General features: G+C 43.0%; 1 protein-coding gene across 2 annotated transcripts in view; it reads right to left on the bottom strand.

The window, feature by feature from the left end:
- Positions 1 to 623: 623 nt before the first annotated feature.
- Positions 624 to 15,145, bottom strand: part of acad9 (acyl-CoA dehydrogenase family, member 9) — a 28,712-nt gene continuing 14,190 nt past the window's right edge. For both annotated transcript variants that reach the window (XM_031280111.1, XM_031280102.1), the window contains 13 exons: positions 13,508 to 13,586; positions 13,229 to 13,400; positions 13,052 to 13,125; positions 11,234 to 11,309; positions 11,058 to 11,128; positions 10,160 to 10,279; positions 9,931 to 10,059; positions 8,780 to 8,859; positions 7,265 to 7,391; positions 7,099 to 7,176; positions 4,136 to 4,264; positions 1,244 to 1,316; positions 624 to 959 (listed from right to left, as the gene is read on the bottom strand). In XM_031280111.1, the coding sequence (XP_031135971.1) occupies positions 859 to 959; positions 1,244 to 1,316; positions 4,136 to 4,264; positions 7,099 to 7,176; positions 7,265 to 7,391; positions 8,780 to 8,859; positions 9,931 to 10,059; positions 10,160 to 10,279; positions 11,058 to 11,128; positions 11,234 to 11,309; positions 13,052 to 13,125; positions 13,229 to 13,400; positions 13,508 to 13,586 (1,309 nt within the window). In that variant the 3' untranslated portion in view covers positions 624 to 858. The remainder of the gene's footprint in view (positions 960 to 1,243; positions 1,317 to 4,135; positions 4,265 to 7,098; positions 7,177 to 7,264; positions 7,392 to 8,779; positions 8,860 to 9,930; positions 10,060 to 10,159; positions 10,280 to 11,057; positions 11,129 to 11,233; positions 11,310 to 13,051; positions 13,126 to 13,228; positions 13,401 to 13,507; positions 13,587 to 15,145) is intronic.

Genomic DNA, 15,145 nt, shown 5'->3' with positions numbered 1-15,145 from the left:
CAAGTAAAATAAATGATCAGTTCACTACTTTCACTGAAGTTTTTTTTTATTTTTAAAGATTATTTTTTTGGGGCTTTTCCCTTTTATTTCAGAGTGAGTGACAGGGGATAGACAGGAAAGGTGGGAGAGAGATGGGGGATGACACGCAGCAAAGGGCAGCAGGTCAGATTCGAACCCGCGCCGCTGAAAAGGCCTCAGCCTACATGGGGCGCACGCTCTCACTGGGTGAGCTTGAGGTCGCCTCGAATTTGGGGGTTTTACTCAAATTTATTGATAAATTGATAAAAGAACGTTGAAAAAAGTGAGAAAAATGACAGAAAAAGCTTCAAAAATGTCAAAAAAGCGCAGAAGAAAAGTGACAAAAACTGTGGCCGGGTTGGCTCAGTGGGTAGAGCAGGCGCACATATACTTAGAGGTCCAGGGTTCGAGTCTGACCTGTGCCTGGACAGGATTCTTTATTACTTTCTTGATCTTAATTCTTCTTCCTTTTTGTGACCTGTATTCCCTTCCATGAGCACCGGTGGTTAAAAGGATACCAGAAGCGCTCCTGCCACTTCTTTCTTTTAAACATTAAAACTATCTTGCGTAATAATGAATTATAGCAGCAAACTTGAAGATCACTGTGATTAAACTCATTTAATGCCATCAGAAGAGAACGCCCATTTTCCAAAAGGTTAGCCATAAATTAATAAAATACACTAACTACTAATATAAATCTCTTAATTTATTAGTTGTTCTGTAAAAAATAATCTGAACCGAATTATTACAAGAAGACTAAGCATTGGAACTGTGAATTCTCCTGTTCCGTATTGTCCAATCAGAATAGAGGAGACAGTATTATGGTCACATTGGGAGAGCTCAGTATGTTCTTTCAAGAGGGTGGGAGCAGACGTAGGCTCTCTTCTCCAAGACCTCTCTGGCGATCTTCTTGATGTTGGCATCGTTGTTCTCAGGAGAGTCTGGAACAGATCGACACGGGAATTACAAAACAACTTTCAGTTGTGAAATACAAAACATTCTCATTTGTCTGGATCATGTCACCGGATAACTCTGGATTACATTATGTCATTAAAAAAAAACACACGCACAGTGTGAAAACGAAAAGCAGCGAGGGGTTTAAGTGTTGGTATGTGGGGTGTGTTGGGGAAATTCCACAACATATGCAAGTCTTTTGTACTCCGATGCAGTAAAAGAAAAAAGAGGCAAGGGGCTGTTCTCAATTACCATTTTGTGTTGTACTTACGTTTTTGCAACTGAGTCATCAAGTAATTGTTCTTGAAGAAAGCGTCGCCGCAGAATGTGTTTGCGAGCAGCACCTAGGAAAAAAAATGAACAACACTCTTTCATTCATGAGAACCTGCAGACATGAATCCTGGAACTGGAAAACACACAAATGAAAACTAAATATGATGCAGGCCTCCTGCATCATATTTAGATTTCATTTTAACTGCCTCAGTTAAAAGCACAGAATGTCTGAAAGTAATCATAAAAACAAAATCTAAAATGAGGCAATTGCAAACACGTTAGGATTCAATTTTCATCTTCAAACGCAGCACACAACATGTGGAAACATTAGACACGAGTTTCATCAATAATACTAACAATTATTTTATAAACATAAGTCGGATTAGCACTTTTCTACACATCACAGATCTAAGTCCAACCTAACCAAGCTTTTATAATCACAGTGGATGAAAGCTTAATCAATTAAAGCCATATTTGCTTTTAAAATAATTCAGAACTTGGTTTGAATTACTTTAAAACCACCATTTCAAAATGACTATCAGTTCGACAGGATCTCAACAGATTCTGTGTGTGTTTTACAAAAGGTGGCCTGTTGCATGTTTGCTGACATTTCTGCCTGTAGCTACAGCGGAGAGGAACACGCAGGGCTGCCCATCTGAAACACAGAGGGGTGTTGCAAAAGAGGATAATACAAAGCATTCACTGCCTTCTTTAATGTCTCTCTGTTGAGTGTGTCTGTGGGTGTGTCTGTGGGTGTGTGTGTGTGTGTGTGTGTGTGTGTGTGTGTGTGTGTGCGAGCTCTGCATCACTGTTTGGGATTACACACAGCACACATTAACCTGTAATTAGTGTCCTCCTTCACCTACATCTGCTTTCATAAGATCTGTTTTCCCCGTGAAGGTGGAGCAGCACAGGTTACACCTCTACAAAACGGTGGGGTGAAAATGATAGCTATACTAGCTATTGGAGTTAACAAGTCAAAGCATATGCAGACGACAGGCCTAATCAACATGTTTGTTTGCACGCAGAGTTAGAGGTGACAACATGTCGTGGCATGCTGCAGCACCCACACAGGTGTTCTGAGTTAATCTGGCTAATTGGGCCTCTTCCCAGGACTGTGTGGAGCTGTGTTGGAAACCGCTCCCTCATTCACTCACTCACTGTTCCCTATACAGTGTTTATTAAATAGCGAACTATAGAGGGAACGACCAAACCAGATTTCAGACACAGTGAAAACACACCGCTGCGTGACTTGCGTCAGGAGATGCGGCTGTTGATGGTGTGACGGAGGCGGGCGCGCCCAGCATCATGTCAACAAACCCAAACTAAAATACTTATGTCCCTGTTACAAACCGAGCACCCAGGAGAATAGTAAAAGGTTGAATATATTGGCGTTTTTCCACTACATGGTACCTGCTCGACTCGCCTCGACTCTACTCGCCTTTTTTGGTTTTCCATTACGAAAAAAAGTCCCTGGTACCTGCTAACAGGTACTTTTTTTTAGTACCTCCTCAGTCGAGGTTCCAAGCGAGCTGAGGCGAGCCGAAAAGGTGACGTGAAAGCAACAGAGGGGGGTGTCCTGAACAAACCCGCTATTTTTAAACAGTTTAGCCAGCTGTGGTTTTTTTGCTGCCTCCAGCTTCTTCTGAAACTAAATGTGTCTTCTGGCAACACACACCTTCTACGCTCTGTCTGTGTGTCGCAGTTTACTACGGCGCCGCTTGTTTTACACTACAGTTCTGCGGAGGCTCCAGGCAGAGCTTTCGCCGTAGCCTACGTACACACACACATGCCGGCTCAACGCACACACCAGTGCACAAGTATAAACATCAGGCCACTTTAGGCTACGGAGAAAACTCTGCGTGGAGCCTCCGCAGAACTGTAAAACAAGCTCAAGTGGCCCATTGTTTATACTTGTGCGCTGGTGTGTGCGTTGACCCGGCATATAAGACGACCAGCAGCCACGCTGAGGCGGTACTAAAATCTGCAATGGAAAACGGACGCACAGTGTGTCGAGTAGAGTCGAGGCGAGTCGAGCAGGTACCATGTAATGGAAAAACGCCATATGTTGCATGTTATATGTTACAGTTACACTGTTTAGGCACCAAAGTCCGCTCCATTTTTCCTTCTCAGTTTTCGCGGTGATTTCTGCTTCTTCTTCTCCTCCGGGAAAACACGGCCGCGTTGCATTGTGGTATACGGGAGTAAAATGTAGGGTACATCGTAGGTACGCTCAAATTAGCAGTGTATTGTGGGGATTTTATAGTGGACTATATAGTGAATGACATTTATCGCAGAGAATTCGAACACCATTACAAAATGGCGAACACACTATATAGTGCACTATTTCCGTGATAGGGAACGGTTTGAACACAGCTTGGGTGTGTGTAGTCTGATTGATTGACATCTTCTGTCTTCTCAATTCTGCTGGGCTAAAAAAAAGCTTAACCTTAATAGGTCTTAATTACAGCTGGGCAATAAATGTTATATCGATATCGCGATATGAGACTAGATATCGTCTCAGATTTTGGATATCATAACATTGTAATATAGCTTAAGTGTTGTCTTTTAGTGTTGTATTACAGGCTGCATTATAGTAAAGTGATGTCATTTTCTAAACTTACCAGACTGTTCTAGCTGTTCTATTATTTGCCTTTAACCACTTAGTCATTATATCGAAAATCTTGATGATTATTTATCTAAAGTCTATTATATTTTTTTAAAGAAGCAATAGTCAACCCTACAATATCGTCATCGAGGTATTTGGTCAAGAATATCTGATTTTCTCTATTTCGCCCAGCCCTAGTCTTAATTAAAGCCTTGGTGTGTGTGTGTGTGTGTGTGTGTGTGTGTGTGTGTGTGTGTGTGTGTGTGTGTGTACTGTACACACCTCGTGGTCGTGATTCCTGAGCCCGATGCTGATGGAGCGGCTGGTTCTGGACAGGACCGCAGTCATAGCGTAGAGGTTGATCATCACATCTGCTACTCTCTTCAGGACGAGCTGTTCATCCACTATGGTCTGACAACATCAATGGGAAGACACACACACACACACACACACACACACACACACACACACACACACACACACACACATCAATTATCGATCATTTCCAACCTCAGAAATGAAATGTGTCTCTGTAATACAGTGGGGGGGTGTAATTCATGAGGTAAATCATTTTCTTGCAATCCCCAACCCATATGGCATCGAGGAAGACTTTTCCCAGAAATGTGTTCTTGGCTTGGCTGAGCTCTCACAGCTGCTTTAGGAAACTGTTTGGATTTAGCTTTTTTTTTTTTTTTTGTTGTGATTAATTACTTCCTGTGTTTGGAGGTTGTTTGGCAGAGTCCACACAGACACCAGGATGACATCTGGGCTAATATGTGATACCTACAGACACCAGGATGATAATATGTGATACCTACAGAGTGCTGCAGGGACGATGTATTTTTGTAGGCCAACCCAGAAGTTAGCAGCGCCTTGGGTCCCTCGACAAACAGCGAATGGGACGTTTATTTATTTTGATTTAAAGGTGCAGTAGGTAAGACTTCTAAAACTAACTTTCTGTCATATTTGCTGAAACTGACCCTATGTTCCTGTAGAACTACATGAAGTAAGGTAATTTCATAAAAATCTTGCTCCTCTAGCTCCACCTACAGCCTGGAGTGAGATTTGCAAAAATCCACCTCTCCCTGTTCAGATGCTCCAATCAGGGCCGGGGGGGGGGCGTGTCTAACTGCGTGTCAATCACTGCTCATGCACACGCATTCATTCTCTCTTGTGGGGGGAGGGGCTTAGGAGAACGTTTTGGGCTTTAGCGGAAAGGGGGGAGGGACTGAGAAGTTGATGTTCACATTTTTTGGCTAAGTCCTGGATCTTCACAATCCTACCTACAGCACCTTTAAAGCCACAGTTGGTAACTTTTATAAAAACTAGTGCAGTGCCCGTTTGGAGCATGTGCCTGTTTGGAACGGGCCCATTACTTAGCTCCCAGTATTATTTATTTTTTCCACAACGTTATTGTGTAAATTCTAACAAATATCCATCCATCCATCTTCATCTGCTTATCCGGGGTCGGGTCGTGGGGGCAGCAGCTCCATCAGGGGACCCCAAACTTCCCTTTCCCGAGCCACATTAACCAGCTCCGACTGGGGGATCCCGAGGCGTTCCCAGGCCAGGTTGGAGATATAATCCCTCCACCTAGTCCTGGGTCTTCCCCGAGGCCTCCTCCTAGTGCTACTAATGGCACTGCAAAATTCCCCTGCGCCTGAAGATTAACAACCAATCAGAACCGAGGAGTCTCTAACGCAGTGTCAATGACTGCTTGTTAACGCCAATCAAACTGTCAAACTAGGCAGCACTGATCAAATATGAATCAAGCTTCTGTTACTGCATTGCATATTTCTGGCCCCAAATGTTTCCAGAAACATATTTTAGCGAACTGTTCAGCTGTGAAATGAGAAAGTGTTCCCTGGCCGGTTGGCCGGTGCTTGGTTTTGGCTCGACTTTGATCAGCGCTGCTGCCTAGTTGGACATGTGCAGTCATTGACACTACGTTAAAGACTCCTCAGCTCTGATTGGTTGAATCACAGATTATCTGTTTCGTGTACTACAGTCAGGATAGAGTGACAGTTTCAGCAAATGTGACAAAAGCCTGTTTTTTATAAAAGTTACAAACTGTTGCTTTAAGCAGTTTGGACTTAAAGGCTCACGGTCTTATACTTCAGCAGTTGAAGAGTGCAGTGTAATGAAAGCCCTCCGAGGACACTCGTATATTCTCGTGATTTTCTGTTTTTATTTTCTTATTTATTATTGCTGTCCATTCCTGTCTGTCTGTTATTTATTGTCTGTTAAAGTGTATTTTTATGTGCTGCCTTCTTGGCCAGGGCTCACTTGTAAAAGAGATTTTAATCTCAATGTGATTTTTCCCTGGTAAAATAAAGGTAAAATAAAAAAAATTAAAAATAAAAGTATATTGGATCGAAATATAGGCGAATGATACACAAAGTAAAGGCAGCTACACACCGGGCCGATAATCGGCCATTGGACAGTCTGGCGAGGTCGGTGACTCGAGTCTGTTCGGTGTGTTCTGTGTCGTCGTCCGTTGGAGGAGCCATTCGCCTTCATTTTGGCCGACCTGGCATGCTCAGTCAGAGACAGGGCAGTCGGGAGTCACCCAGAAATGGCGAATGGGATGACTATGACTAAGCCTCTGACGAAAATCTTTTAAACTGACCTTTGTTGATCTGAAATGAAGACAGATTCAGCAACTGCACGGCCTATTTCTCTCTTAGAATGTTTTCAGAAACATGTTTCGGTGAACTATTTTAGTCCAATATGAGATCGTATTCTGAATGAGTCGCCATTAATGGCCGGGTGAAAAATCCAAAATCTGGAATTAGCAGCCAGACCCACGTGATGTGTTCGTCCAATCAGCTGCCGGTTTTCCTTTTTTGGGCGACAATACAGATTAGCACCGCCTGCTGTTATGGAGATGTATTACGTCTCGTCTCTTCGGTGTGTTCTGAGGAACTATTTTGACCAATTCGGGGAGACTGATCAGTCACACTGGCTTTACTGCCGACGGTCAGCTGTCTGGTCGGTGTGTAACGGCCTTAAGGGTTTGGAAAGCTGACCTTTTTCCAAGATGCAAGGAAGCCGTGATTACAAAAGCACAGTGAAGAAAGAAAAAGAGAACACAGGGATTGGAAGATATGAGCAGAAATCCACTCTCTTTAAGAAACAACTCAAACATTCAGCCATTTAAGACAAATGGGAATTTCGTTCAAAGGAAACATTTGAGCAGTAAAATCTGATGTTTTTTCCAGAATGTAAAATCAATCAAATGTTACCTTTCCATATCTGTACAGCAGGCTCTCCACAGTCGATCCAAAAAGGCCGACATTCTGTTCAAACTTCTTTGCACTTTCCTGCAAACAGAAAACTCCTGAGCCTCAACGAACACATCTAAGGCGTGCAGAAAATGTATCCTTTAAAAGTTAAAAAAAAAGTTCTTACTGCCAAGCTGGGATGCACCACTCCGTCTTTTCCTGTCAGGCCGAGGTCCACTGAACTTCCGAATGAGTTCTTCAGTTTCTTACCCAGCATGCCCAAAGCCAGACCTATATTTCCTTTCTTCATCTCCCTGCAGGCAGAGCAGAGAAAAGACTGAGACTAAAGACGAGCTGAAGACCCATGTGGGTGTTTTCATGAATTACACAAACTCGTTGATGGTATTTTGGCTAAGACTGCTTAAAGGACAATTCTAGCGCAAAATGAACCTAGGGGTTAATGACATATGTGCACCGTGTCGACCGTTCTCTGGAATACTGCATGTTTTCATGCTAATCGAATGTGTATGTAGCTAGAAACAAGCTAGCGCAAACCGGTGATTAGCTTGTAACACTAGCCTTCGGGGCAGATGGTAAATTGCTATTTCTACACCACTAACAAGCCTCAAAATATCACCACACTTCAACGGTAGCATAATGTAAACATGTAAACCGAAGCATTGAGAACATTGTAGGTGTACAGACAGTTTATTAAAAGATAGATTATAAAGACAGCAGCGTTTATGTTTATATGCGGGCGCCATCTTGGAAAACAGTCATGAGCGTGCAACCAGTAACCAGTAACATCAAACACAGCGTTCGTATTTCGACTGATCATGACTGTTTTCCAAGATGGCGCCCGCCTGTATACGTGAACGGTACTGTCTTTATAAACTATCTTTTTAATAAACTGTCACGCGTTTCCTGCATTCCTTTGGAGCGTCGGAGGTTGCTCACGTCTTCAGAAATTAACGCTACGCATCCACAAGATGTAACTGAGCACATGAACACGGGGACGGTATATCATCTGACAGGCCGGTCAGCAGCTGTTCCACACTCCAGCCCAGGACGTGGCTTCCGGTGTCAGCCGGGGACGATGTGGCCCTGATCTGCCCCCTAGTGGATATACATTAAAGCAACACTAAAGAACTTTTCCCACTTCAGTCCTCCTACAGGTTGGAAGCGGAATTGTCCCATTATGTCTTATTCGAACTACAGATCCGCTACCCGATCTGGCAAACTTGCATAGTGCGGTTATAGCCGGTAGAAAGCCGCAAAACGAATGAATGAACAGTTCACCCTGTTACGAGTTGATGAACCACTGAAACGACTTTGGAAACATTATTTTAAGTTACAAAATGTTCTCTAGTGTTGCTTTAAATCCTCCAGGTACACGCAAAGTATGCAGGCAAGGATGTAAACACTGCCGTTCACGCCGTGGCCACTTATCTACGCGTACGCATTGTTAAAAAGCGAGTATATCTGGGCCTTTACACACAAGAAAATGTAATCAAGACCTCACAGACACACACATCTAATCATCTCTGAAAATGACATTTTATCTGTGATGCCGGCTTCAAGACCAGAGAAACCTTTCATTTAAAGCTGCACCAAACCAATACAATACTATGAAATATTTTTTTTATAATAACAATGGAACAAATGATTATGTGTAAACGATTAAACAAAGTCATATTCTTACTTTATTTTCCCTGTGAGGACTTTGCCGGCATACTGCATTCCAGTGAGAGCGATGTACATCCTCAGGATTTCATTGGTACCCTGGAAACAGCAACAGAATCTAAACACGGCACACTATCAATTTCACATCTATTATACTACATGTAGGGGGCAATACAGCCCACGAAGAACACAATAAAAAGGTGGTGTATGTGTGTGCGGGTGTACTGTGGGATAACAGGGCACCACACTACATTTTGATATTTTCAAGAGTTCCACATACCAATAAAACATGGACAATCTCATTTAAAAAACAAAATTCTGATTTGACTGATTATGAATGATTCACACCTTATGACACATAGGAATACTTTATGTTATGTTAAATGTTTAAATGGCTGATAAAAAGCTGCTCAGTCCATTCATCAACTACAAAGAGAACACTTAAACCTCAACTAAAGAATAATCCATGGAAGATCTTGGTTTCCAAAGTCAAATGTGCCACCTGGTGGCCACTTAAGAACGGATCATCTTAACAAACCAACTACAGTAGAGTAGTGGAGCAGAAAGAAATGTTTGACTGTCTACAAAACAAACTGTGAAAATGTCTGAATATTATTATGTTTATATAATTTCACGGCTTGTTTATTGCTAAGGCCAAATGGTCAAATTGAAATGATTTATTTAAAATGCAATAACAATAACTTATTTCACCATTTAATTGCTGTGAAACGACAAAAAGAAGAACCACTAAAAAGACAGAAGAATATTTTACAACAACTTTGAATGCATCATAAGATTACAAGGTGCAATTGAACGCACCATTAAGTCCTGTCGGTCCCTTCCGGTGAAATACAGCCACGCTTTGCACCGTTTAGCTGTCAGCATTTTAACCGTGTTTAAGCCAGCTGCTAGCTAACGGTAGGCTAACATTACCTGCTGCCAAGTGTAGTGTTAACTAGCGTCACGTGAATCAATGCTTCCGTTGCCTGTAAATTCTGTTTCAGAGCACCAAAATGCAGCGCAGGCATTTAAGTGCCACCGAAATCGGCGTCGTCATTCGGTCCGGTAGATACCAGTCGTTTAGGAACCGGCCATATTGGCACCGGGTTTCGGTACCCAACCCTATATCTATGGACCTGATTTTAATGGCTGAATAACTATTAAGAGTACCTCAAATATAGGCAGGATGCGACAGTCCCTGACGTAGCGTTCGTAGGGGTAGTTCTTCGTATAACCCAGACCGCCGAGGATCTGAAGAGCTTCACTGACACAAATCCAGCCTCCCTCTGAGCTGAACACCTGAACAGAAGATCGAGAATACGCATCATGAGACATTTTGTTTTGTGTTGTTAATGTTTTAATTTTATATAAACAAAGTTTAATGACAGAGCCATCTAACCTTAACCATGGCAGCCTCTAGAGAACAGTCTGGAAGCCCCGGTCTATCCATCATCCCTGCTGTCAGGTACGCCATGCTCTCCATCACAAAGACATTAAGAGCCATCAATGCAAACTTCTCCTGCAGTAACAGGGCAAAAACACACCTTATTCAGCACTGACCTCACAGAGTGGTGGGGATTATTTACAAGACTCACTGACTATGTTCACATGCACATAATATTCCAGTTTTCGCCCTTATTCTGAAAAATACAATATTCAGACTAAGCTGTTTACATGGCTAATGAAAGTGAATATTCTACTAATATTCCTGTTTACATGCAGCTGTTCAAAATAGGATTTTTTCAAAGTTGTCCACCATTGGCGGATTTATTTGACCGTGCAAACACAGTGTCACTCTTTCAATCCTTTAACTACCTTCTTGAAAAGGTCGCCGTTGCGATGTTTGTGCATATCCAAAAACCTGTTGATATCCAAGTATTTTATAATGTTGTAATGTCTGAACAGAGATGTGGGCTTTTCTTTTGGGCATGCATCTCTACCGCAGCCCTGCAAACTGTTGGCTGGTTGGTTTGTGTACAACAACCATAGCAACGCACAGAGCTGACCGTAAACTGTCGCAAATTGCGGTGAAAACCCCTGATTGAGACGCATATTCCGAATGTGCTGTATACATGTCCAAAGAATGCTTCTAAAACCTGAATAATTCCGGCATATCACACACGTCTTAATTGTCAAAATGCTAAATTCGGAAAAAGACCTTATTCGTAATATCCAAAGGGAATGTGCTATTTACATGACCCGTATCAAATTCGGAATATTGTCATTTTCTGAATAATAGTGCAATATTAGTGTGCGTGTAAACATACTCAGTGATGAGTTGGAAAAGTTGACTGTACCTGAATCATACCAAATTCACCCAGGCTTTTGTTGAACTGCTTTCTGGTTGCAGCGTACTCGGAGGTCATTTCTACAGAAAGCCAGACAGAGATGATGTCAAAGTGAAGACATTTTATAAAAACCCACACATCTAAGTTCTGAATCAGTTATCTCAGCTGCTGTACAGGGTTTTTACCGATCAGTTTTTTAATCATTCCAGCTGAAGAACTGCCCATACTGAACCTCCCCGAGTTCAGGATGTTCATGGCGACCTGTCCAACACAAAGCACAACTTTGGTGTACAAATCAACTCACCCTTATGGTACGTGTCCACAGTAGGGCTGCACAAAATATCCTTTTTTTATATCGTCATCGTAATATCAACTGGCGAAATAAACACATCGCGAAAGGCTGTGACATATCGCGACACTCAGAGATTTTTTCTTTTAGTTAAAAGAAAATATCAGTAGAAAACTGCACTTTAAAAATCATTTTTTTAGTGGTGCCTTTTATATTCAATTCAATGTTCACTAACAGAATGTTGGAAAATCATTTATTTTCATTTGTTTTAAATTCAATTTGTCGTATTTCAGCAGAATACTGAAAGCTGCAGAAAGGCAAAACTGAGTACACTTTAATATCTGTTTATTAATCGCAAGTAATATAGTTATCGCATATTGCAGATTTTCCTCATATCGTGCAGCCTTAGTCCACAGTGGCGTTTTGGACGGCAGGGACTGCCCCGCTTCCCAGCATTGGACGCTTGATGGGCTCGCCACTAGCAGTTATCAGTTTCTCTTCATTGACCAATGACAGACAAAGAAAAACAGGCTACACCCTCACACAACCGCGATGGCGGCAGCTGATTGGACGGACTCTTCACTCGTGGGCTGTCTGACCAACCAACATGGCGGCTCGTTTAAAAACTTTTATTTATATACTTTGATTATTTCACGAAAATAGTTAGCCGTGTTTCGGAAAACATTTTATGCGAGAAACAAGCTATGTAGCTGCTGAATCGGTCTTCATTTCAGATCATCAGTGGTCAGTTTAAAAGATTATCGTGAGTTTTCGAGAGGCGGCGAGTCGAGCTGGACGCCCTTGATTTGCATAAAGTAGTCTGGATTCAACTGTAACTTTGTTCCTAAAAGTGCCGCAATGCTACCAGAATGCATTGCCCGGCTGCTCACATAGACAATGGGCTCGTTCGGGATGAGCCAGGCCGGCGCAGAATCAGTCACCAGCGATCGCCGCCCAATGCATGCTGGTTAGATTTGTGTCCGACTTGATCCTGACGCTCTGACGTCATGCACACGTGGGCAACGATAACCTCACGAGATCAAGGCGGCCGCATTTTTTGGAGCCAGGCGCTGCAGTTGCTTTCCACCGACTGCAAGACCCAGGGCATGATGGGAAACTCCTGGCTCTAAGCTGATTGGTTCTGAATCAACTCAACATGATGACGTTTCATATAAACTTTTTACTGTTTTTGAATTGGAGGGATTTTACCTGCTATTTGTCTGATTTAAAGGCTTATCTGTACAGAACACATGTTGTGTAGCTGATGGTGACATTTAGAAGTCAGAGAGATTAAATCCGTTCAGATTAAAGAAATTGTTGTTTATTAAAATCAGCAACAGATCACATGTAGAGCAGTGTGACAGCTACTCTGTCATAACTAAAACAACTGGAGACTGTGTACAAGCTGATATATGGGTCTGACAACATTGTATTATATCAGAATCGGACCTAACAGGATGTGAGTATTTCTGTGACTTCCTGTTCAGCCTGAAGGCTGCTGGAAACAGCTGGAAACTATACGACTTGACCGCGGCTTTTTGTCCCTGCCCACTGCTGCTGCCGCCTGCTCTCGTCCACTTTACAGGCGAGGCGCAGCTCATCTCCAACGAGCCTAATGAATGGGAAGTGGGGAAATGACGCTGCCAGTGGACACGTACCATCCCAGATACAGTCATGTGCAATAGTGATTGTTAAGGAACAGGACAACGCTTACCTTGAATCCACCGCCTACTTCTCCTATTACATTCTCCACTGGCACCGGGACGTTGTCAAAGGACACTTCACAGGCTGAAAAAGTCAAACAGTTTAACCACAAATGACATGAAAAGGCACAAACTCTACCAAGACCACTCCCATGTGTTCATCCTTCAATCCAAATCAAGAGGCTTACTGTTGGAGCCTCGGATGCCCAGTTTGTCCTCAGGCTTGCCGCTGGTGACGCCCCCGAAAGCCCTCTCCACGATGAATGCCGAAATCTTATCTTTCTTCACGCCATCTACAACCACCTCCGTCCTGGCAAACACTGTCATAACATCTGCCATGTCTCCGTTTGAAATCCAAAACTGGTAACACAAATAGATGGGATCTTTAGACTAGGGCAAAACCAATAATGTGAGAGGATGAAAAACTGTAGCCCAGATCAAACGTTTGCAAGCTTGCTTGCTCTCACCTTCGAGCCGTTGATCAGGTAATGTTTCCCGTCTTCTGACAGGGTGGCGCGGGTCTGAATGGAGGCTGCATCACTTCCACTGGAAAGATCAAACTGAGTGTAAGTCAAGCTAAATGCAACCAAAGTATAGATTTTATCACAACCCTTACAACAGAAATTGCTTATTTCTCATTGGTTGTAATTGGACTCCTCAAACATTTTAATTTGAAGTACTTTACCAGATGTTTGTATTTCTGTCTGTCTGTTTGCAGCCAGCCACTGCTGATTAAGTCACAAACCTTTAAAGCTCCATTGTGTAGTTTTTGGAGTTGATTCTTAGCAAAATAAAACCTTTGTTCTTTCACAAATATGTGCTCATTCATGTGTAATTAGTATTCTCGTACGCGTAGAATTCAGAATCATTCAGAATACATATGAACGACATGCTCGAATGGCAGCAAGCATGTAGTGTGTAGAGGATCAAGACAACGCGACAGACAAAGCAACAAGACCAAAGTTAATATTGGAGTGGCTTTTCCCAGATGGAAAGAGGAGGAAGGATTTTAGAAGGGAAAGTATAAAAATGGGTGTGGTCTTAGCAGAGAGGTTGCGAATACTTTAACTTATATGGACGTCTAAAAAACGCAACACACCCCACAAAGACAAAAGCGCACACAACCATTGTTTTCCTGTTTTGCTGCTTTCTGGCGGCACTTCTGGGTGTGATCGCCTCCTTAGGATACACACTTAGGTAACAGACAGTAAACAGAACATGTGCTAGTTTACAAGAAAAATCGCACGGCGTGAAGCGCCTGGCGCAGGTGTGTTTAAGGCGTGTCCAAATCCACTTTTGTTAGTTTGACGGCCGTGCGCCGGGCGCATGGTTCTAAAGGGTTGTACTTAGTGTCTTCATTAATCAGAGGTGTGTTTTGGGCGTAACATGCAGTCAACCAATCAGAGATCATCTCCCATTCCCTTTAAAAGCCAGGCGCGTTTGGACCTTGGAGCATTGCTGTTATGATGGAGGATTTGCACCGTAATATTTTTATTTGTAATCTTCTGCATGTGTGTGTGCTGCTGTGCGTCCCTGTGTGTGTAACAAGCATAGTGTGGCGCGCTGTGCACGAGCCTAGGAGCATTTTACTAATTTGCTGTTAAAATAACAATGAAATGCTGCGTTACTGACTTTAGACCAGGTTGGTCAATGGTGCGATCACTTCCCGCTGCCTCAAGATAGCAATACGCCCAGAATGCACCTGAACACACCTCCCTGTAAGACCAGCACGCCCAGAATGCACCTGAACACACCTCCCTGTAAGACCAGCACGCCCAGAATGCACCTGAACACACCTCCCTGTAAGACCAGCACGCCCATGGGCGCAGGTGCATTTTCTAATTAAACGACGTGGGCGCTGGACAGTCACGTCGGGCTTTGCGCCACGCTGCGCCGGGTGCAAGATAAGGCCCTAAAAGACTAAACAAACTGCCGGCTAGCACACACCCTGGGGAAACAGACTACAAACAAATTACAACAAAGACATAAATGAATGACGGTGAGAACAAAGCTTCAGCTTCTGTCTGTGTTATGATACGAGTGATATTACACTCCAGGGTGTCCTGATATAAAAAAAAAACCCTCAAAGACTCAACGGGGGATAC

The sequence above is a fragment of the Sander lucioperca genome, chromosome 6, assembly GCF_008315115.2.
Source record: "Sander lucioperca isolate FBNREF2018 chromosome 6, SLUC_FBN_1.2, whole genome shotgun sequence".
Taxonomy (NCBI): Eukaryota; Metazoa; Chordata; class Actinopteri; order Perciformes; family Percidae; genus Sander; species Sander lucioperca.
The sequence above is the reverse complement of the archived record's forward strand: the minus strand, read 5'-3'. Positions and strand labels throughout refer to the sequence as shown.